General features: G+C 44.7%; 2 protein-coding genes across 5 annotated transcripts in view; one reads left to right on the top strand and one right to left on the bottom strand.

Annotated features, from left to right (window-relative positions):
• ARHGAP31 (Rho GTPase activating protein 31) overlaps positions 1-10,738 on the top strand; it is a 107,720-nt gene extending 96,982 nt beyond the window's left edge. The window contains exons 10-12 of the mRNA XM_036444779.2: positions 626-1,198; positions 2,234-2,514; positions 3,997-10,738. Coding sequence (XP_036300672.1) covers positions 626-1,198; positions 2,234-2,514; positions 3,997-6,432 — 3,290 coding nt within the window. The 3' untranslated portion in view covers positions 6,433-10,738. The remainder of the gene's footprint in view (positions 1-625; positions 1,199-2,233; positions 2,515-3,996) is intronic.
• Positions 10,739-18,017: 7,279 nt separating this feature from the next.
• The window catches only part of TMEM39A (transmembrane protein 39A), a 34,934-nt gene continuing 30,515 nt past the window's right edge, over positions 18,018-22,436 (bottom strand). For all 4 annotated transcript variants that reach the window (XM_036447456.2, XM_045583971.1, XM_036447454.2 and 1 more), the window contains 2 exons: positions 21,337-21,457; positions 18,018-18,497 (listed from right to left, as the gene is read on the bottom strand). In XM_036447456.2, coding sequence (XP_036303349.1) covers positions 18,264-18,497; positions 21,337-21,457 — 355 coding nt within the window. In that variant the 3' untranslated portion in view covers positions 18,018-18,263. The remainder of the gene's footprint in view (positions 18,498-21,336; positions 21,458-22,436) is intronic.

Genomic DNA, 22,436 nt, shown 5'->3' with positions numbered 1-22,436 from the left:
AGGCCGACACTCTATCCTCGGAGCCAAACCGGTTTCAGCAAGAGACTCAGAACTCTTAAAGAGACAACAGTCTTTATGCTGCTTTAAGACACTATCATCACATGGCCCAGGAAACTCAAAAAGCATGAACTGGGTATTTTTTAAACTGACTCAGTACTTTTACCATTGTCTTGCCTTTATAGCCACCCATTTGCTTTGGGTTTTTGAAACCTCTCGAGGCAATTCTTGCCCAGAGGCGGCGTAAAAGGATAAGTTTCAAAAATAAGATTCTGTTATTCTGCCCTCTTAGTCTCCTTCCTCTTGAGCAAACATCATTCTGTCCACTCCCACCCGTCTTTCTATGCTCATGATCTCCATGTGATGCTTGGAGGATGACTGCTCTGGTTAGCAGTGGCCCTCTTTTGGAAACGGCTCTCCCTGCAAAATTGAAAGCAAATATGTACATGTAACACAGCAAGTGGCCCTGTCAGGGCACCCTAACAGAGCAGGCGCAAGAGAGGATGCTTCCTATCTCATCAGCCAGAGGTTCTGGCCCTGTCTTTCTCATTAGGGTGCTCTGTCCTTCCAATAGTCAGCGCCTTCTCTTACCGGCTGCTGACCCTGTGTTTGCCTGCTTTTTTACTAGGGAAAGACACCAAAGGCAATTTCAGTCTATCAGTCGCCACCGGTGGATTTTTCATTCCAGCCACGAAAATGCATGCGACCAGCATTGGCAGCTCCTGTGACCTCACCAAGCAGGAGGGTGACTGGGGCCCGGAGGGGATGCCGGCGGGGGCCGAGGGGGGCTGTGACCTGAGCAGTGACCGAAGCCAACCCCAGGGCGCTCAGGCCCGGCCCCCGCCGGAGCAGCTGAAGGTGTTCCGGCCCATCGAGGATCCTGAGAGCGAGCAGACAGCCCCGAAGATGCTGGGCATGTTCTACACCTCGAGCGACAGCCCCAGCAAGTCCGTCTTCACCAGCAGCCTCTTCCAGATGGAGCCCTCCCCCCGGCACCAGCGCAAGGCGCTCAACATCTCCGAGCCCTTTGCCGTGTCCGTGCCGCTCCATGTGTCCGCGGTCATCAGCACCAACAGCACCCCGTGCAGGACGCCCCCCAAGGAGCTGCAGTCTCTCTCCAGCCTGGAAGAGTTTTCTCTCCAGGGGCTGGAGAGCGGAGGCTGTCCTGAAGAGAAGCCCCCGGGAGCCGAGGCTTCTGCAGGTAACGCAGGCGAGGGGAGGGCTCTCGTTCCACTGCAGGAGATTGAAAACCAGACTCACATTTGCTTACACCAGTGGTTCTCAACCTTTCTAATGCTGCGACCCTTTAATACAGTTCCTCATGTTGTGGTGACCCCCAACCATAAAATTATTTTCGTTGCTACTTCATAACTGTAATTTTGCTACTGTTAATGAATCGTAATGTAAATATCTGTGTTTTCCGATGGTCTTAGGCAACCCTGCTAATGGTTCTCACAGGTTGAGTACCGCTGCTGTAGAGTCCAACACCATCGGAAAACACAGATATTTGCATTACGATTCATAACAGTAACAGCATGAGGAACTGTATAAAAGGGTCGCGGCATTAGAAAGGTTGAGAACCATTGGCTTCACAGAGTTTGCAAGACAGGGCAATAAAGTGGCTAAGACTGTGGGCTCCGAACCAGACCGTCTGTCAGGAAGCTGTCAATCACAATCACAATCACAATCCATCTTTGTAGATAACAGATTTCTGTGACCTTGGGCTACAAACTTGACTTCTCAGGGTCTGAATTGACTTGTGTGTGAAGTGAAAGATTGGGTAATGCAGGGTTTATCAACCTCAGCACTCGTGACATTTGGGCCTGGGTAATTTTTTTTTTTGTGGGGGACTGTTCGATACTTTGCAGGATTATTTAGAAGCATCCATGACTTGTACCCACTAGATACCATTAACCACTCCCACCACCCAGTTAGACAACCAGAAAGTCTCCAGACATTGCCAAATGTCCCCTGCAAAAGGGAGAGGCACGGTGGTCTCCAGTTGAGAGCCACTGGACAGATGACCTCCTATCTCTGATGGTCTGCAACTCTGGAATCTGAACACAGGACACAGCTAGGAGGGAAGGGTGGAGAGTGTGAGAGAGCAGGGAGCTGGGAGGGTGCCCTCCATCCTTGGGAAGCAGGATGAGTCCAGGTCAGTGCCTGGGCTGGGAACAGCCTCTCTTAAAATGAGCTGTCAGTCTCTTTCAACTGGTAACTCGCATCCTCATTGCAGCTTCGGTACCTAAGAAGGTGGCTCTGGAGGATGCCAAGCCAGGCCCAGGAGCAGCGAGGACAGTGGAATGCAGCAAAGGCCTTTCTGTGGAGCGAGGAGCCCAACAGGAGGAGAAGAAAACCTCGGAAACCCCCCCGAGCCGTCAACCTTCAAGTGAATCGGAGAAGAGGATGGATCCAGAGAAGGTGGTGGAGGAGGCGCCAGAGGCTGGCCAGGTGGAGCCCAGAGCTCCGCAGGAGGGCCCCATGGCCAGGGCAGAAGTGGTGTTTCTCCAGGAGACGGTAAGGTGGAACCTCTGTCGGTCCAACCAGTAGTTCTCTTTTTCCCAAGGGCTCTTAGAATAGCTTAGTTTTGTTTGTTTGTTTGTTTGTTTGTTTTGAAGAACCAGTGTTGGCCAAAGGGATTTTAGGAGACATCCTTCTAATCAGGTCTTGGGATTTATTTTTGCAGAGGTCCTACAATAATGCTAATAACCATCCAGCTCAGGTTCCCTAAGACAGACTCAGCACTAAATATTTCTGACCTGAAGTCACCATAAACCAGTCATATGCCCTTAAATTGTAATGACATTCACTCCCAGAAGCAGCACAAAGTCTTCTTGTCATATCCTGGTCCCAACGATGATGACCATTCATGGAGCCAGCTCTCCCCTACCCGACATCCTGGGTAGAGGGTGTTTATGTTTGTAAAACCTTCTCTAATATTTCCAGAATCCATTCCTTCTTCCTGTTGCTTCTAGAGAGGTTAAAGCATGATGCCTGCCCTACCTGGTTTGGTTCAGTGGCTGGAACGTCAGCCTGTGGACTGAAGGGTCCCAGGTTCGATTCTGGCCGGAGGCACATGCTCGGGTTGTGGGCTTGATCCCGGTAGGGGAGCGTTCAGGAGGCAGCCAATCGATGATTCTCTCTCATCATTGATGTTTCTATCTCTCCCTCTCCCTTCCTCTCTAAAATCAATAAAATATATATTTAAAATAAATAAATAAATAAATAAATAAATAAATAAATAAATAAATAAATAAATAAATAAAAGCATGATGCCAGTGCTTATAAACCTCCTCCACTTTTTAGAGGTGGAATTTTCCAAGGTTTCTAGGGTTGTCCTTGTATAAGATGAAGGTATGAGGAGGTTTTCCACGGAGCAGTCCTGCATTTGGGAGGCTCTGTGAGCTGGAGGAATGCGTCGAAGGGGATAGGCAGCCCTGGCCGGTGTTCCTAAGTGGTTAGAGCGCCAGCCTGCACTGAGGGGTCGAGGGCTCAATTCCCAGCCAAGGCACGTACCTGGCTTGCAGGTTTGTTCCCCCACTCAGTGCCTATGTGGGAGGCAACCAATCAATATGTCTCTCTCACATCAGTGTTTCTCTCTGTCTCTTCCTGTCTAAAAATCAATGGGGAAAAAATGTCTGTGAATGCGATTTTATATATATGTATATATGTATGTATGTGTGTATATATATATATATATATATACACACACACACACACACATATATATATGTGTGTGTGTGTGTGTAATTGATGAGAGAGTTCTGATCTGGGATTGGTTGAACCCTAGATGCATAGGTGCAGAACCCTAGATATGGAGGCCCAACTGTATGTTACGGCACATGGCAAGCACTGAATAAACATCCAGTGATTATTAGTGCTGTATCCTTTATTCACTGAGGTGCCCAGCCTGGCACTGCTCTAGATCCTGGCAGACAGTGAGGACAATAGCCCTGAGGGTCCTTGGTTCTAAATAAGTAGTTTCTTAATGTTTTTCAGGATGAAGATGATCTGACCAGCACCCTGATCTGGCCCGAGATTCAAGAGGAGCTAAAAATCATTGAATCTGAGGAGGAGCTGCCCTCGTTGCCACCACCTGCTCTGAAGGCCAGCCCAACTCAGCCCGTTCTTGAGTCAAGTCCAAAGCCTTTTGCTGCCCCAGAGCCCCCTGGGAGCTCGCCTTGTGCCTCTACCCCAGCTCCAGTCTCTGCCTCTCTGGAGGAGCGGGCTAGGGATCCAGCCAAACAGAGCACCGAGGGGACTCCCACAGCAGCCAACAGAGAGAAGCCAGAGACAGTCAGCCGCCCCCACAGATCTGAGTCTGCGAAGGCTCCGCGCCCAGACCCCACCAGCCTGGCTCCCCTGGAAATCGTTCCATTTGAGACGGCTTCTCCACAAGCAAAGGCGGAGGTGGGAGGCCCAGGAAACCGGTCTCCTCTGATCCCACCTGCCCCACCCCCTCCAACGCCTCTGGAGGAGGCACCTCGAGTCCAGCGACAGCAGGACAGCCCTGAGAGGGAAGACTCCTCCGAGAATTCGAGGACAAATCCACACGTAGACCAGCCGAAGGCCAAAGGCAGTTCTGCGATCCCCAGTCCTTGTCAGGGAGGCAAGGCCTCTCCAGAACAAAGTGAGAAGCTGAAGTCAAAGAATGCTGCTCCCGGTGGAAAAGGCGCTGGTTTTCCAAGCCCAACGAGGGAGGTTGAGCTCTCCCCGCCTGGCGAGGGGGACACTGCCCATTCAACACAGGAGCCCTCAGACGGCGACGACGACGACCCCGGGACGGATGTGGCCCAGCACGGCCTCGAGATGGTGGAGCCCTGGGAGGAGCCCCAGTGGGTGACAAGTCCCCTTCACTCCCCCACCCTGAAAATCGGGCAGGAGGCCCTGGTGCAGGGCCTGCAGTGCCACCGGCTGGAGAAGAGGCTTTCCCACAGGCCTAGCCTTCGTCAGAGCCATTCTCTAGACAGCAAACCCACGGCTGAGAGCCAGTGGGCTTTCCAGGGCCCCTCCTCCAGCAGCTGTGCCAACCTTGAAGTTGAGGGGAATCCAGATGCGCTACAGTCCCCGCCGCCCAGGAGAGAAGTTGCTGGATGGGATGAGAAAGCCCTGAGGTCCTTCCGAGAGTTCTCTGGCCTGAAAGGGATAGAGGCCCTTCCCAGTCAGAGGAGACCAGGCGGTGTGCATCCCAAACCAGCAGAAACCAGCCCTGTCAGCCGCGCAGAGGGAAAGGAGCTGGAGGCACACCTGGGACGCAGCAGCCCTCAGACTGAGCAAGGTAGTGTGCCCGGACCAGAGAGCGGCATGAAGCCCTCACCTCGTGTGCAGGACAGCACCCCACACGGAGAACATCCCCCGAAGTTACAGCTGAAGAGCACTGAGGGCGGGCCCCCGAAGGGGAAAAACCGGCCTTCTTCCCTGAACTTGGACTCTGCCATTCCCATCACTGACCTCTTCCGGTTTGAAAATGTGGCCTCATTTGCTTCACCTGGAATGCAGCTCTCTGAGCCAGAAGACCCAAAGGTCACGTGGATGACCTCATCTCACTGTAAAGTAGACCCCTGGAGGGTTGACTCCCAGGACTCTCAGGACCTGGACATTGTTGCTCACGCCCTGACCGGCCGCCGTAACTCAGCTCCCGTCAGTGTGTCGGCTGTGAGGACCTCCTTCATGGTCAAAATGTGCCAGGCCAGGGCGGTCCCAGTCATCCCTCCCAAGCTTCAGTACACAGAGATCCCACAGCCCCTGCCCTCGCAGAGCCCAGCGGAAGGCGGGGCTCAGCCTCTGGAGAAGAGCCCAGAAGAACCTAGATCCACTGATGTGACCTCTGGGAAACCCGCCAAAGGTGATTCTCCCTCCTCCTTGGAAAGCCCCACGGAAGAGAAGCCAAAGCAAGACACAGGAGCCAAGGAGTCCTTGTCCATGGATGCCACCGCATCCCGCACATGTGAAGGACCCAGCCTTTCTCCAGAACCAGGTTTGGCTAACCTGCTCTCCACCCAGGATGCAGTAGTGCAATGCAGAAAGCGCACATCAGAGACAGAGCCATCTGGGGACAACCTTCTTTCTTCAAAAATAGAGCGGCCATCCGGGGGCTCTAAGCCTTTCCACAGGTCAAGGCCAGGGAGACCCCAGAGCCTAATCTTATTCAGCCCTCCTTTCCCCATCATGGACCATCCGCCTCCCTCTTCCACAGTGACAGATTCCAAGGTCCTGCTGTCCCCTATCCGAAGCCCCACCCAGACAGTTTCCCCAGGCCTTCTTTGTGGGGAATTGGCAGAAGACACATGGGTCACACCAGAAGGGGTCACGCTTAGGAATAAAATGACCATTCCTAGGAACGGCCAGAGACTAGAGACCTCAACCAGCTGTTTTTACCAGCCCCAGCGGAGATCTGTGATTCTGGATGGAAGAAGTGGGAGGCAGATAGAATGACTTCGGTTCACCTGCTGGTGTCTGAAAAAAACAAAACAAAAAAACGCATAATTCATTGGGAACTTATTACTGGCCAACTTGTCATTGGTCCAGACACAGGTTACCCAAGGCAAGGCTTGTTTGGGCCTCTTCTATTCCTTCAGCCTTTTGGCCATGTATTAATTAGTCCATTTATCAAAGGAAAGGTCAAGGGAAGGACCAAGAGATGAAATTTAGATAAGTCTGCATGAGAAGGTGGGAGAGGTCAGATAAGGGAGAGGATGGAAGGCTTGCCCCCAGTGAGATCCGGGGCTGGTCTGTGAGTTGCTCCCCCCTTGCCTTTATCTATTCCTGTGGCGAGCTGGATGTGACAATGACTTGTGAAAGAGATATCCTTTGTGTTGAAAAATGTTGCTACTGAGGTTTGAAGGCCTCCTCTTTACTTTGTGCTTTTTAATGCTGTGTGAATGTGTACTCTCCAGAATAGAGCAGATTTGGAAAAGCAAACTAAAGTACACTTAGATCTCCCAGCGGGTGAATTTGCTCATGCTCTTTCCCCGGAATTCCTGCTGCCCTGCCCGAGATGGCTCTATGTGCCAGCATCCGGAAAATCAGAATCCATACTCAAGAACCAACTCTGAGACAGACACAATCTAAGAAGACTTTCTGGCCATGGCTTTTTATTAATTTGGGACTCCCAACTGCCACTACCCTGACCTCTGATTTATAAATCCAATAGCTGGGCAGGATTGCTTCCATTCCAATACCACAGTCTAAAAGCAGGATGTCACCTTAGAGAAAAGCCTCACACACAGATAGGACTACATTCCAAACAGCATGTGTTTAACTGGCGGGGCATTTGCAGAAAACACCCCTAGTTCAGCCTCCTCTCCTTCCACACTAGGCTGGGGCAGGAGTGCAGGACAAGATAAGGAGGAGCCCTAGCAGGTAGCCCTGCCACTCGATGGCAGCTGCCCTTCAGAAATGTATTCCAGTGTAGCCAGTGGATGCCTTCCTTCCTCCCTCTCCCTTCATTGCTCAAGAGCAGATTTGAGGCGCCCTCCCACAATCCTCCTCATCCACCATCCACCCTAGATCCTCAAACTGGCCCTTCTCCGGTCTATATAAAAGCAGAAGCAATAAACCAACCTGATTTTGTCAGTTATTTAGGACTTCCAATAGTTCTTTCCTTTTCAGCTGGAGGGAGAAAGAAGGAATAAAACCTGCTGGCAGATTTTTGGTGCTTCCCCAAAAAGGGCTTGATAAGAGCCCTGCTCAAGGCAAAACCCACCAGGGAACAGACACTTTCAAACCTTCTAAGACAACTCTCTTGTTTGTGAAACAAGAAGAGACCTGCTTTTAGCCCTAGGTGCCTCCTCTCAGGCCCACGTCTGGCTGCGTCCAGAAGCACAGTCACTGCAGAGATTTCTCTAAGGGCCAGCAGTACTCCTGGGCAGACCTCACAACCAAGGCCGGTGCTGGGCTAGGTAGGAGATGAACTCAAGTTACCGCCTCCAGTGAGGAACTGGAAGCTGGGTGCCCACAGATACATATTTCTCTCTCCTTTCTTCCCTGGTAAGCCTTACAGTTTGGAAACCTTAACCTATACCTTCTAAGCCGGTGTCTATAGCAGGGGTAAGTGTCTATAGCACGGGCAGGCCAGCTGATGGCTTCTGCTTTCAGAGGCACTGAGATGAGTGAGCAGGGGGAGCAGTCAATGGGTCTTTGGTCAGTGTCTGCATTCTCACTAGATGAGCAAGACCTCAGACCAACAGTCAATGAGATGTCAACCTCTGAGAGAAGTCCTAGGGCGTAGCATTTTGCCCCCCAGGGAAGCAAGGTGAAGAAATACACTGGTGACAGATGAGAAAGGCCACGTTCAGGAGATTTGAGAAGTACATTCCTGCCTTATCAGAAAATGTGGGCGGGTAGGCTTCACCAAAATCTCAATGCACTGTGCTTCCTACATCTCCATAAAGACTGTGTCCCAGTTAGAATGAGAGAGAGGGAAAGAACTGCACTTTGCTTCTCCAGCAGAACTCTGAGCCAAGTGATGAAATATTGAAACTATTTTGTGATTATTTTACATTTGTGTTTGTAACACGTAGGAGCTATATTTTTTACTTGGACACGGGCTGAGAAGCCACTTCTTACATATTAGCAAGGGAGTTCAATTTGCACCACCCACATTGCTTTATTGAACCGCTGCCGTGTTCCTGATTCTGACATCTTTCGGTGGTAGCATCATCATCTTCAGGAGCCGTGGTGGGCACGTGGATGCCATCCTGAGACACAGTGACGACTGTCTGGAGATATTTCCTGCTGTGGGCTTCCCTCCCCAGTCACTCCAGGCCTTGGGAGCCGCCTCATTTCTCAGGGTCCCGCCGCTGAAGCGTGGGCTTCTCCCTGGACTAACACCCAGCCTGTCAACTGTCAGGACGTGTTCAAGCCTTCCTGTGGCCCCCGTGAGCCTGGTGCTGAGGACATTCCATCCCAATGCAACGGAAACATTGTATTTTGCTCCTGAAATTGTTCCTCAAAATGCCCTGAATTACCTATCTGGTCACCCACTCCGGACTGAAAACTAAACCCTCTGAGAAGGGCTGGCTGGGAATCAGAGCCCGTCCAGTGGAGGGACAGGAGGTGGCTGCTGTGTTTAGGGGGGCTTACAGAGTGCCCCCGAAAGGGCAGCAGAGCCAAATTCTCAAAGGGCCATCTCCACCATTAGTCCTCTAACTGGGTGTGGCTGACTTTAAATGTTGAATTTGAAGTGTTTTCTTTCAGTGTTAATGTTTGCTTTAAGAAGGTAATAACCTATATTTATTTGCAAAATGGCCTTCCCAGGCCAACCTTTTTTTTTTTCCCCCCAAAAAGGGAATTGATTTTTATTCTCTGCTTCACACGGAATATGGAGAAACCTGACCAAGAACCCCATTGAAATACTGTTAAGCCTAAAATTCAAGATATTGATTATGAAAAATTTTGGATTCTGGGGAAATAAAAAAAGCAAGCATCATTCCCAATGTTTATCAAGACCTTTAGAAGTCCTTGAAGAGTCTAATGAAAAAGAGGAGAGAGATAGCAGCAAATGAAACCACCTATAAACAATCAAGAGCAAAATTTAAAACCATTAAGCTACCAAATTAAAGAGTAAGGAGGGAAATGTAGCAACTAGCATCTTTTAATAGGATTGTCAATAGTGTTCAAGTCGCCTACTGACTGTCATCAAATTAAACACAATTGCAAATCCAATTGAAAGCACTAGGGAAGACACTTAGGCGCTGAGATTTTTGCTTTGATCATGTAAAAAATTAGAGAGTAGTATGAATAAATACAATAGTTCTGAGATTTTGCATGGTCCTAGCTGGTTGGATTGTGAAGTCCTGTTGGTGCAAGGTAACACCATGCTCCATCCTCCTTGAGAGTGGTTTCTGGGACTTCCATAGTCAGAATGGGTTAACTCCTGCCGATGATGAAGTTAGAGGTCCAAGATAAACTGTCACTTTCGTGTCTAATGTTTAGCACGTGATGATCACTTTTGACTAAAATTGGGTGGGACAGCCGTTCGTCTGCACAGGCTGTGGGTTCCTGCCTGAAGAAGTCCTGGGGAACATGATTCATTTATCTGAGATTGGAATAGGAGAGGTTCGGAGTCGGTCCAATTCCCACCAGGATTGATTAGAATTAGATTCTGCCTGTCCTATCTGATGACAATATGAATTTGGGTGTTAGTGTTGCCAGGAGTACGTTTTTAGGTACTTCCAACGGGAGATCAGCTCAAAATTGGAATAACCAAAAACATGTCCTTTTTCAACACCTTTCTAGCAAAGTCAGGTCAAAAGAGGGAGCTAGCTTGAGGATTGTAGAAGGGTAATTGCCTGAGATCAGTATCAGTCCAGAAAGGATAAAATTGGGAACAACCAAAGACTGATTGGCACACAGTAGGTCATTTAGTAGTCTGGAGGTTCATTAGCAAATGCAGGGACCACTTCTCTATGAGGCTGAAGGATGTAACTAAGTAAAAGAAATTCATGACGTACATAGCCATGCATTTTACTGGATGAATCACAATGCTTTGCAATAACTTAATGCCATAGTACTTCCTGGCGTCTAATTCTGCAAGGTAAAGCACTTTTTCAAAGGAGTTTATTAGAAAGCAACATGATTTCAGCCTGTTTGTTGAGCTTGACGAATATGTTTCCAAAGATATAATCAAAATGTTTTTCTATTAAAAATATATTAAACCTATCCATAGAGACATTTATGTGTAATTAAAACAGATTGTTATGCTTTTAAAATGTACTCTAATAAATGATATGAAATGCAATACTTATAATGGCACTATGAACTGGAGGAGGACACAGGGGTCATCAAAATCGATGCTAGGAAAAGGTCATTATATGCATCAGTCCCATTGTTCTAGTTTGTTCTGTTTGATGTCATTTTTTATTACTTCAAAGTATGATTTCACAGCAAAGTCCTGATGATTATCCTATCTAATAAAGAGGTAATATGCAAATTGACCATCACTCCAACACACAAGATGGCCACCCTCATGTAGTCAAAGATAGCTGCCCTCATGTGGACACAAGATGGCCAGCAGGGGAGAGCAGTTGGGAGGGACCAAGCCTGAAAGGGAAGGCAGTTGGGGGCAATTGGGCCTGCAGGAGAGGAAAGTTGAGGGGGACCCAGGCCAGCAGGGGAGGGCAGTTGAGGGCGACTAGTCTTGCAGGGGAGGGTAGTTGGGGGGAACCAGGCTGGCAGGGGAGGGCAGTTGGGGATGACCAGGCTGGCAGGAGAGGGCAGTTGGGGGGACCAGGCCTGCAGGGGAGGGCAATTGGGGGCAATTGGTCTGGCAGGGGAGCAGTTAGGCATCGATCAGGCTGGCAGGGGAGTGGCTAGGGGGTGATCAGGCTGGCAGGCAGAATCAGTTAGGGGCAATCAGGCAGGCAAGCAGGCAAAGCGTTGGGAGCCAGCAGTCCTGGATTGTGAGAGGGCAGTCAGAAATTCCTTGAGGGGTCCCAGATTGGAGAGTGCAGGCTAGGCTGAGGGACACACACACACCCCTGCACGAATTTTGGGGTACTGGGCCTCGTGTGTGTGTGTGTGTGTGTGTGTGTGTGTAATGTATGTATATATACTTTTTATTTCAAAGAGGAAGAGAGAGATAGAAACATCAGTGATGAGAATCATTGATCAGCTGCCTCCTGCTTGCCCTACACTGGGGCTCAAGCCCACAACCTGGGCATGTGCCCTAATCAGAATTTAACCATGACCTCCTGGTCCATAGATCAACATTCAACCACTGAGCCATGCTGGGTAGGCCTGATGATTTTCATTAGTAAATTTTTCTTGTTTTACCTCTTAATAATTATCAATATTTGCAACTTCACTCTCTTATAGTTGCAATCATACATGTCACCCAAGATACCCAGGATAAGTCAATGGCTATTGTAATTGAAAAGTGAAAAGAAATGAAAGCTATTACTTCTCAAAATGCCACAGCTTAAGAAGTTTGGATCCACCTACACCAAAGTGAACTCAAAATTTTCTATCATCTGAGTCAAACAAGGGGAACTAGTCTTTTATTTAAGTGATTACTTTAATAATGCTCTAGGGTTAAAAAAGCAAGTTTGTTATCTTGGCATAGATTATCACAAAGAAAGGAGAGAGGGGTATTCAGTATGTCGAAATGAGACTTTAGGAAAACAATTATGCAACCCAGGCCCACAAGCTGATGATATTTGCAGTGAAAGATGTCAGAGACAATAATAGTATTTTGGTAACAATATTCCATTTAGATCATCACACTTCCTAGGCCTGCTCCCGTCAGCCTTCACTACTGCCCTAAATGTCTTTTTCTTCTAGACACTCCCTGGCACCCTCCTGCTTCCCTCTTCTGCCCTCCCACCCCAACTAGCCTCACAGTTGCCCTCACTCCTCATCTTTCCCACAGTTGTTCTGGAGCCCTTCTCTCTTACAGCTTCTTCACTGAAGGATGCCTCCACTTCCTGGGCTTCAGTAAAACTTGACACTCCCGAGGACTCCCCCCACCACCACCCTTTTTTTAAGCAAACATATCAAGACTTTATTGTCATAAAATAGAACAAAATATGAAGCTTAGAACTGGATCACTAGACCCTTTCTCTTCTTATCTCCTCCCAGTCCAAAGTGCTGGTATCTCTTAATAGCCAGCATTCTCTTAGATCTGCAGTAAGGCTCAAGGCATTCAAGTCTCAGCACAATCTTCTTTGTGGTTTTAGCCTTTTTTCAGAAAATCGGCTTAGTCTGCCCACCATCGCCACTCTGCCTCCTGTCATAATGCCCTGTGCTCATTGAGAAGCCTTGCCCTTGCACTGTGGCACTTTGTGGGGTTGATGCTGGCCACACTTCTTACAGAAAGTTCAGCTGTTTCAGGATGTTTGCAAGCGCTACCAGCAGGGAAAAGCTGAGGACCTTTCTTTACCTGAACAGAAAGGTTGCACATTTTTCCCAGGTTACACAAACTACAAAGAGCTGGAATGTTCTCACTTCCCACTCCTGTACCATTGTGTCTTTCCATCTCATACAAAAACCTGTTTACCAAGATTCATGGCCTCCGGCTATTGTAACGTTTGCCATTCCTTGTGGCCACGATATAGTCAACGTCCCAGATCTCCAAGGGTCTAGCACAGGCTTCCTGTTTCCTCCCTGCCTCGTCCCTCCACATTCTGGATGACTTCAATGTTCCTGAGGAGAACCCACCCGTCACCTCTGCCACAACTGCGAACAGCTTTTACATCTACTCATTTGGGGTCATTTATCCCAGTTACACATTAGGTCGTTTTTCAACCCAGAATGCTATGGTCCTGCACTCACATTCCATTCTCAGGACCTTCCTTATCCTTGCTCCTTTTTTCCTCCTACTTGCTCAAGATTAGTAGTGCCTGGCTCCCCCCTACTCTTTCTGAGACAATAACCCCACACACTGCCTTCTCTGGCCTTTTGAGACCCCACGGTGCATAATCTCAACTGTTCTCACCAGCACCATTAACCCCCAGGATTAGACCTTTAGCCATGCAAACCTCCAAACTAGGACCCTTACCACCTATATTCTCTACTCTTTTACTGCCTCTTTCAGGCCAGAGATCATAAAACCGTGATAGGAGAGCCTTTGGAAATTTATGGTTTACCTCAGTGGCCTGGTTCCCAAAACTCACAAAGGCTATTCCACCATTCCAATCCTCTCCCACAAGGATTTCCCCACCCCAAAATTGATAATTAGTTCTTACTTCACCATGGGTCTAAACTGTCAGGTGTTTCTTCCACTCTGCAGCCATTTTCCCTTATCCATACGTGCACACCTAAGCTCCCTTCAATCTCAGAGAAAGTGCTATTCCTCTTCCCAAGGGCTCCAAAGAACCCTTCTTCCCAATTCACTTCATTCCAGTTCTCTACTCTGGACCAAATGCTGCCTGACCGCCACTCCATTTGCTCCATTAAAATTGATCTTGCTAAAGTAACCAAGGACCTAATAACCAAATCCAAGTCAGTTCTCCAGTGTATTTGATATTGATCATTCCTTTTATTGAAATTCCAGTTCACCTCAGACTTTCGTTTTCTTACTCCTATTCATTTGAAAGTTTCCTCTTCTTATTATTCACCAGAATTCTGCCCTTTCTTCTCTTTTCACCCCACATATTTTCCCTCCATCAGCTTCTCCATGCCCGTGGCTTTTTCTATCACCCAAGTGGTGGCACTCCACCTTCCACTTTCTCTTGCATGTTTTTTTTTTTTTGTTTTTTGTTTTTACTGGTTGGCTAATTGGTCTCTGCTGTAAGTCTGCATTTGACATCCCTTCATTTTCCAAACCTATCCTACATATTGCTGCCAAAGTTGTCTAATAGAGGGTCTCTTCAAAATCACCTGGAGACTACCTTAAAACAGATTTATGGGCTCCACAGAGTTTTCTAACTCAGTAGGTTTGGGGTACGGCTCAAAATTTTTCATTTCTAACAAGTTCCCAGTTAGACGATGCCGATGCTGCTGGTTGATTCCTCTTTCAGAACCCTTGATTTGAGAATCTGCTGGGTTATAATTCCTCAGCTTAAAATCTTTCATTAGCTGTCTTCCGTCTACAAAAAGTTCCCAGACCTATCTGCTTAAAAATTACGTCAGTGTGCACCACATTGCCAGCAATGGGATGTCACAATAGCAGATGTCAAGAGTTAAGCTAACTTTTTTCTCTAAAGTACATTTGAAATAGAAAAAACCTTTAATATATACATACCATTTGTAAATAAAATTGCACTTGATTTTGCTTTTTAGAATTACTGAATTATACTGTAACAGTTTCTCTCCCTTGCTTTTATTTTTTTCTTTTAATTAGTATTGGTAGAACCAGAGTTTTGTTCTACATAGAAACTTCATGTCTTTTAATATAAAAATTTTTTAACAAATTTTTTAAAAATTGTGTGAAAGGTGTATATTATTGAGCTTCACCCTCAAGACTTTGATTTAAGTCTGACGCAATATCCAAGAATCACCCCTTTGAGAACCTGCAATCTACAAATCCCTTAATGTAAAATTCAAGTCCCTCTTACTCTATTCCTGCCTACCTCTCCAGCATTATTGAACTGGTTATTTAAAAACCTAGTACAGTCTCATGCCTCAACTTTTTGTATATCCTGTTCTCACTGCATGAACCCCACCTCCCTCACCCATGTGGCAAATATCTAATCCTCCCCCAAAATGCACCGAGTTAGAGGTTGCTCACCCTCTTTTCTGCCTCTCCTCTGTATCCTGTATATACTTCCTTTACTGAACACCTTTGTGTTACAATTACTGACTTGTTTGCCTTCTACTAGTTAAACTCTCTCTGGCACCCATACTGTCTGGCACAGATTCTCAGTAAACAGAAATGGGTGGTGAGGTGGTGGTGACTGATAGGGAGCAGAGGGAAGGAAGCTTAGGGAACACAATATGGAACCAGAGTAAACAGAGCATTGAGGAACATTTCCATGCTCATGCCTTGAATTATCCACCTCTGACACATTTACCCCCTTAAGGAACCCAGATAACTAAAACTGGTCGAGCATCTTTTCCTTTCCCAGCATCCCAAGTTCACCCAATTGACCTTTTCCCCCAAACCATTTAATTTCCCAACATATAAACAATTACCTAAAAAAGGGGGCCTTCTTTAATGGGCATGTACCTTCTCCTATCACTAAGCGAGACGGTATCCTTTCTTTCAAATGATCCGTAAATAATAGGTCACACAGGTAACTAGTAATTTTCCTCTCTCCATCTGACTGTGGTACCTACAAAGGACAGCTGAAATGAGCAGGAGCATGATTAACTGAAGGATAGGTTTTTATCTCCCTGGTGCTGTCATATCTGAAAGAGAGGGGCACTTTTGCAATCCCACTGACCACAATATTTCTTTCTTACATCCTCTCATTTGTTTAGTCAACCTGACATGTTTCTCCTGTGCTGCTCCCGTAGGACACGGCCAAAACAGGTCAAACTAGAAGGGGAAATGTTGTCAGCTTACAAGACTAGTCTATGATCTCTAGTCAGTTATCTGGGCTACTTTTCAATCAAAGAGCCAACTTGGAGCTGTTTTGATGAGACAGCCTTATGTGTAGGCCACCCATTTTGCTTTTAGCTGTCAATCTTATCAAAATGTTTTTTAGTCAAAAGAAGCATATCTTCAAGATCCTAAGGAAAGATGACAGCTTTACCACCTACTCCCACCCCAAGAACCACCATAATTAGGCTGAACCACTTTACATTAAAAAAAAACAAAAAAACAAACAAACAAACAAAAAAAACCCAAAAACCAAAAACACTACTTATCTTACTATTTTCCCAATATGCCAAAATTGTTCCCACCTCAGGGCATTGCCCTTGCTGTTACTATAACATGGAATTCTCCCCAAAGCTATAATACTTACATGGCTCAGTCTTGCTTCTGGTCTTTGCTCAAAAATCATCTGAGATGCCTTCTAGCAATACTATTCCTTACACTTCCTATTTCTTTGCCCTGCTTTATCTTCTTTTGACCACACTTACTACTACCAGGATACAATATAAATTTATTTATGGCACAATTTACATCCATGCCTCCTAACCCCCACATTGTAATCTATGAGGGTAAGGTTTTGCAGTTCTTATTCACAAGACTATGTCCTCCAATGCCTAATACAGTGCCTGATGGTCACTAAAGTTTTTTTGTTTTGTATTCTTGTTAATCCTCATCTAAGGGTATTTTTCCCATTGCTTCTTAGAGAGAGTGGAAGTGAGGGGGAGACACAGAGAAAAGTATCAATGTGAGAAAGACACATCGATTGGTTGCCTCTTGCTCACCCAGGATCAAGCCTGCAACCTAGATAAGTGCCCTTGACTTGAATCGAACCAGGGACCCTTCAGTCCATGAGCCAACACTCTATCCACTGAACCAAACCAGAAAAGGCAATACAGATTTCTTGGAATGGCCAAATAGACTCAGACTGAATGCCAAATAGTTTTACTTTAAACAATAAAAAGTATATGAGGCAAAATATTTAAGGGAAAAATTATTTAAACATAGCAGTCACCGTAGGCAGCTATACACATACCTATATTCATAATGCTACCTTTGCTGGGAATTCTTCTGCAAGAATCATTTTCAGAGCCAGTTGATGAATTACATGTTTGGTCTTCTTACTTCATATTGTTTCACCAGCTTCACAAAGTAAAAAAGCCAACCAAGAACAGAAATATAAGAATATACTGAGGCTCTCAGACAAGGCCTCAGAAGTTTGGGTGACTGGTGGCGTCAATTGACTAAGTGTATATTACATCTCAAGAACGTGGACTGAAAGGGTTAATGCTCACAAACATGAATGTTCTGGGTATGAAATTAAAGACACACATTTTGGGCACAGATCAAATTATTAGAGGAAAAAGAAGTAATTTCTTAGATTTACTTCCACTCATAACTCCAAATATGCAACTGTGCGTGGGCTGCTGCTAACCTGTGCCTGTGACTATTCAGCAGAGGGCTCACTTATTCTCCCAGGTACCTGGTGTCTTCAACCTGCCCACATGCCAGCCCACATGGCACGTGCACTCATCTTCTCCCACTGATCTGGCCATATACCATCTCCTTCATGAATGTGGCCAGTCTTAAAGACTTTCTGTCTTAAAAAGTATTATTTCAAATAGCTAAAAACAAAAAGATAATCTTTAGAGGCAAAAGAAATAAAATATCAGGGAAAATGACAGCAATATCCTGAGATTCAGGACAGGAGCTTATTCAAAAGTATAATATATTTAAATGGTATCGGGCAAAAGAGACCACTGAGTTTCTCTCTCAGAAATGCTTCCCCCCAGTAAGCAACCAAGAGAATCCCACTCAGGACTAAGTACAACCTCCTCTTTCCCCTGTGCGTTCTAATTCTATGAGCCAGCTGAAGAAAAAATGGGTGTTGGCAGGCAACTCCACTGATCTTCCTTTCGGTAGCAATAAGGTCAACTGAGGACTAAAGATAACGAAAAGGATTAAAAGTGAACACTGCAAAGTACTATGTCAAGAGATATATGACATGTGCTCATAAATGAATGAGTTCTTCTGAAGCCATACAAACAAATCAATTTCTTTACTGGAGAGGCACACCTCTCAGATGTATATTATTCAAATGTACTAACACATGAAAGATCACATCACCTTGTTTATGGATACATTTAATATCCCTTACCCTTCCCACTTTCGAAACATAATAGTATACAAAATATAAAATATCTTAAATATTTATAAAAATCGCAAGAAAAAAAATAGAACGTATGAAAAATATTTTTATCTGAGTTCTCCCTCATTGTTGAGAGGCAGCTTAGTTTGCCTTCAGTTCATAACTGTTGAGTGGATAGGAGTACGCCCTGCCTAATACTATTCTGTCCCGGAGAAGCTTAAATAAAACATAGTAGTTGCAGAAGAGGATGAGAGCCATGGAAAGCGTATGGTTCCACTTCTCTGACCGCAGCAAGGAATAGAGCTGGTAGAAGACGACACTGCCCTCAATGAGGATAAGCAGATTCAACAGCCTTAATGGGCGATGAAATAGGAACTGTAAGGAAATTAAAATACAAAATGTTATTTCACAGAGACTATACTTGTTCTCACTTTCCCTAAAATAATCTCATATTTATAGGTTCTTCTATGCAATAAAAATGGATCTTCTTACTAAGTATCAACCAGGCTATTTCTTATGGTAGAGACCCAAACATTTTTCTTTTTGCTCAAAATTTATTGATGAAATAAATTTTATTTCAATACCCCTGAGATACAAAAAGGGATTATACCCAAAAGAACTCTGCCTCTGAAGATTTTTCTTAGATTGTATTTTAGATATATATTTTGAGATAACCAAAAGTATATTTACCTAAGATAGCAGCTAGGTAAAGGACCAAGTGGGAAATATTTTAGACTTAGCAACTCAACAGGCAAAAACTACAGATATTATGTAGGTATTTACATGACCATTTAAGACATAACCATTAAGATTCAACGTAAGTTTGTGGGCTAGTCTATTAATAAATTATTGTATTGAGATATCAATACAATAATTTATTAATTTATCTTTAAGATTTTTTTTTTTTTAACCCACCATGGTCACTGACTCAAATCTTATACATCACTTATTTCTAGTGTTTTGTTTTTTTGTTTTGTTTTTCTGGGTATTAAGAAGTAGAATGCAGAAACACAGGACAATGAGGAAGAAAGGAAAAATCAGTCATAAATAAAATTTAGCTAAAAACAGGGTTCAATGTTTTCACTCCAACCAAATTCTTCACTCTAAGAGACTAAACCATGGTTTACTTATAAAAATGCCTTAATTAATAGAAACTCAGAAGTTACAGGTAGCAAACTGCTGTATGGTAATACAGCACATCTAAAAGAACTAATTAGACCTTAAGGCTCAAATCGGAGAATCAAACCAAATTATCATGATAGCTTTCCTCTAAAAGGTAGCTAGCTTCTCAGGGTCCTTTGGAAGAAAGAAAATGTTTTTTTGACCTGGGTTTTTTACATGATATCCAGTAGTATCCAGTATAAAAATTGGCTCAGAATTAATATTTGAGATTATACGGCAATTATAATGTGCTAGTAAGCTATAAACTGAATGAGTAAAAAAGGTGAGTACAGGCTTTAAATTCTAACAGCTATCAGTCACAGGCACATTTTAGATAAGTTTTCTCAAATGTCAGTGTGCCTAAGAATAATTTCCAAACATGTAAATGCTGCAGATTCCTGGAATCCTTCAGAGATTCTGACTCAGATGGCTGGGGCTGCAGCCTCCGTCACTGGTTTTAAAGAGTGAGCCAGGTGACATATGCAAGTGGCTGAAGGACCACTTTGAGAAGCACTGATTTACCTGTTAGGTCATGCACAATCAGAAATAAGTTAACATCCCTAAAACTTCTTCTTTGGATTCCATCCGATTCTCCAGCTGTCCAGTGCTAGCAAGGAAAATACTTATTTTTCAATCAGAAAATTCTAATACAAGATCTGGTTATTGTAGATTTCAAGGGGACAGCAAGGGCCAACAGAATTAACGGCCTCTGGGATTCAGCTGGATGAATTAAATACTCTGCACCGAAACCAAATGCTTATGCAGTGTGACTTCAGTCCACTCCTCCATTATAAGGCAATCCTACAGGAGTCCAGGAGATGCTTATAGTTTCCTCACTCAAGGATCTTTCACCTTCCACATGCTCCTCCCAACCCCCACCCTGCCCTGCTCTTCCCGGTATTACAAACATCTTGCCCTGATTCAGGTCCATAGTATTTCACTGAAAGGCCCTTAGTAGCAAACACCTGCAGAACTAGAAAAGTCATATACCCTCACAAGGAACATAGTAGGAAGGGAGAAAATAATACAAGCATCTCAAAATGATGGTCTCCAATTATTTTTTAGAGTATGATCTCCATTTAAAGGTAATGCACTGCACTATGGGCATTTTTATTAAGAACGGTCCCTGCATGCACCTTCTTTCCCCCTTCTCATTTGGTCATCTGGCCTTTCTCAGATAAGTAAACACTTCTGTCCCCTAGAGTCAGAATTTCTGGAAAACTGAAAGATCAAGAACATAACCCAATGCATAAATTCAAATGGAAGAGAAGATGGGTTCAGTGGATGCCTATTGCTTTTTCCTTTTTAACTTTTAAGCCTTTTTTCCTTTTAATATAGAAAAAAGTGAGTTAGGCTGCAAATCATGGCATTTGTCTGACTTTCCAAAGGGAAGTAAAGGTATTTTAAGGAGATGATACATATCACAGTTACAAAAACAGAAAAACAAAACCAATCCCATTACATTATTATATTAAATATTGCTTAAGGATACATAGATACAATATAATAAGGATACATTAAATCAAACTATTACAAAATATTTTAAGATGAAAAAGGCAAGTCTTAAACAACTGTCTACTCATATCAAGTAATACTAATAGACTCAACAAATTCTAATGTAACTAGGGAAAAAAGTTGAAGTTGGGCCGAAGCCAGTTTGGCTCAGTGGTAGAGCGTCGGTCTGCGGACTGAAAGGTCCCAGGTTCAATTCCGGTCAAGGGCATGTACCTTGGTTGCAGGCACATCCCCGGTAGGGGGTGTGCAAGAGGCAGCTGGTTGATGTTTCTCTCTCACCGACGTTTCTAGCTCTCTATCTCTCTCCCTTCCTCTCTGTAAAAAATCAATAAAATACATTTAAAAAAAAAAAGTTGAAGCTGGGATAATGGTATTTGACCTTGAAACTGCCTTTCAAAAGACACTTCCAAAGGACAAGTGCCATTATTATAGAAGCAATAATTACCATGTACTAATTCCCTAGTGTGTGCTACACACACACAGGCCTCCTAACACTTACTCCTAAGCTTACGTTTGAAAAGAAATAAGTGGTACTTGCATAAAAGCGGGCATGAGATACATCTGAAGGCACTGCCACATTGTAGGGCCCCATGGCTCTATATAAGCATCTGCTATGTCGCACCAGCACCCCTTGAGGCCATATTGTGTTTTCTGACCAACTAAGGGAGAAAGAAATGCAATGTTAGTATACTGGCAATTACAGATAAGGTAGTGTCTGGCAAGCCAGCTCTACTTCTATGGAAGAAATTAAGTATTCCAGGCTTCATCTGCCTGAATTCTGAAAATACAGTTTCCCATGGCCAAACCGGGAGGAGTTAAAAAGAATTTGTTATTATAACTTCATTGCTATATAGTAGAGAGAAGCTGCAAAGTGGTACGACTTGCTCAATGGAAAAGGACTAAGAGGCTTAGGAGAACGAGCAAAAATAAATGTGTAAGTAAGGCACCAAAGAGTCAGAAAAATCAAATGTGAGCAAGTGGATTGTCATCTGAATCCCATGTGAGCAGAATCTACTGGAAGAAATGCTAGAGGGAACAAACAAGACGAGAAAATGGATGGCTATAACAGGAGTGGAGAAATTAACAGGTTGTCAAGTTAGCACGACATGTATTGCAGAATTGTAACCCAAAGAGCTATACAGAAAATCAGTTTATTACATACTTCGAACACTTCACATATGCAAGAAGCTATACAGAAGAACACAGAGACACACATGGTATAGACACACACTTATCTTTTTACTGCTTTCTTGGTTTATTTTATAGAGGTTTCTCTTGGAAAAAGAAGTTATGGAAGAAGCTTCATTATTTCCAGCACCAATGTAATGGAGTTGGGGTAGGGATGGGAATTTTCAGGTTAAGCTTTTTTTAAAAAAAAATAACTAAGTTAATTCATGTCTTCCTGACTTTGGAAAAGTTAGTTTCCTAAGAGAAGAACTGGGACAGTGTTTAGATATGTTAAAAAAAATTCTAGCACCCTGAAGCTTTCCCAGTTCAGAAAATGTTCCGTCAGCCTTGCTCACACTTACCAGCATTAAAGTGACGATACACCTCATGGCCATGTGCCATCAGGAGCCTGAAGATGTACAGTACTAGTACTGTGGATTGTATTTTCAATTTTTATTGAAATTTGTCCTT

This window comes from Pipistrellus kuhlii, unplaced genomic scaffold (assembly GCF_014108245.1).
Source record: "Pipistrellus kuhlii isolate mPipKuh1 unplaced genomic scaffold, mPipKuh1.p scaffold_m20_p_2, whole genome shotgun sequence".
NCBI lineage: Eukaryota > Metazoa > Chordata > Mammalia > Chiroptera > Vespertilionidae > Pipistrellus > Pipistrellus kuhlii.
This window is presented reverse-complemented; position numbering and strand designations above follow the sequence as displayed.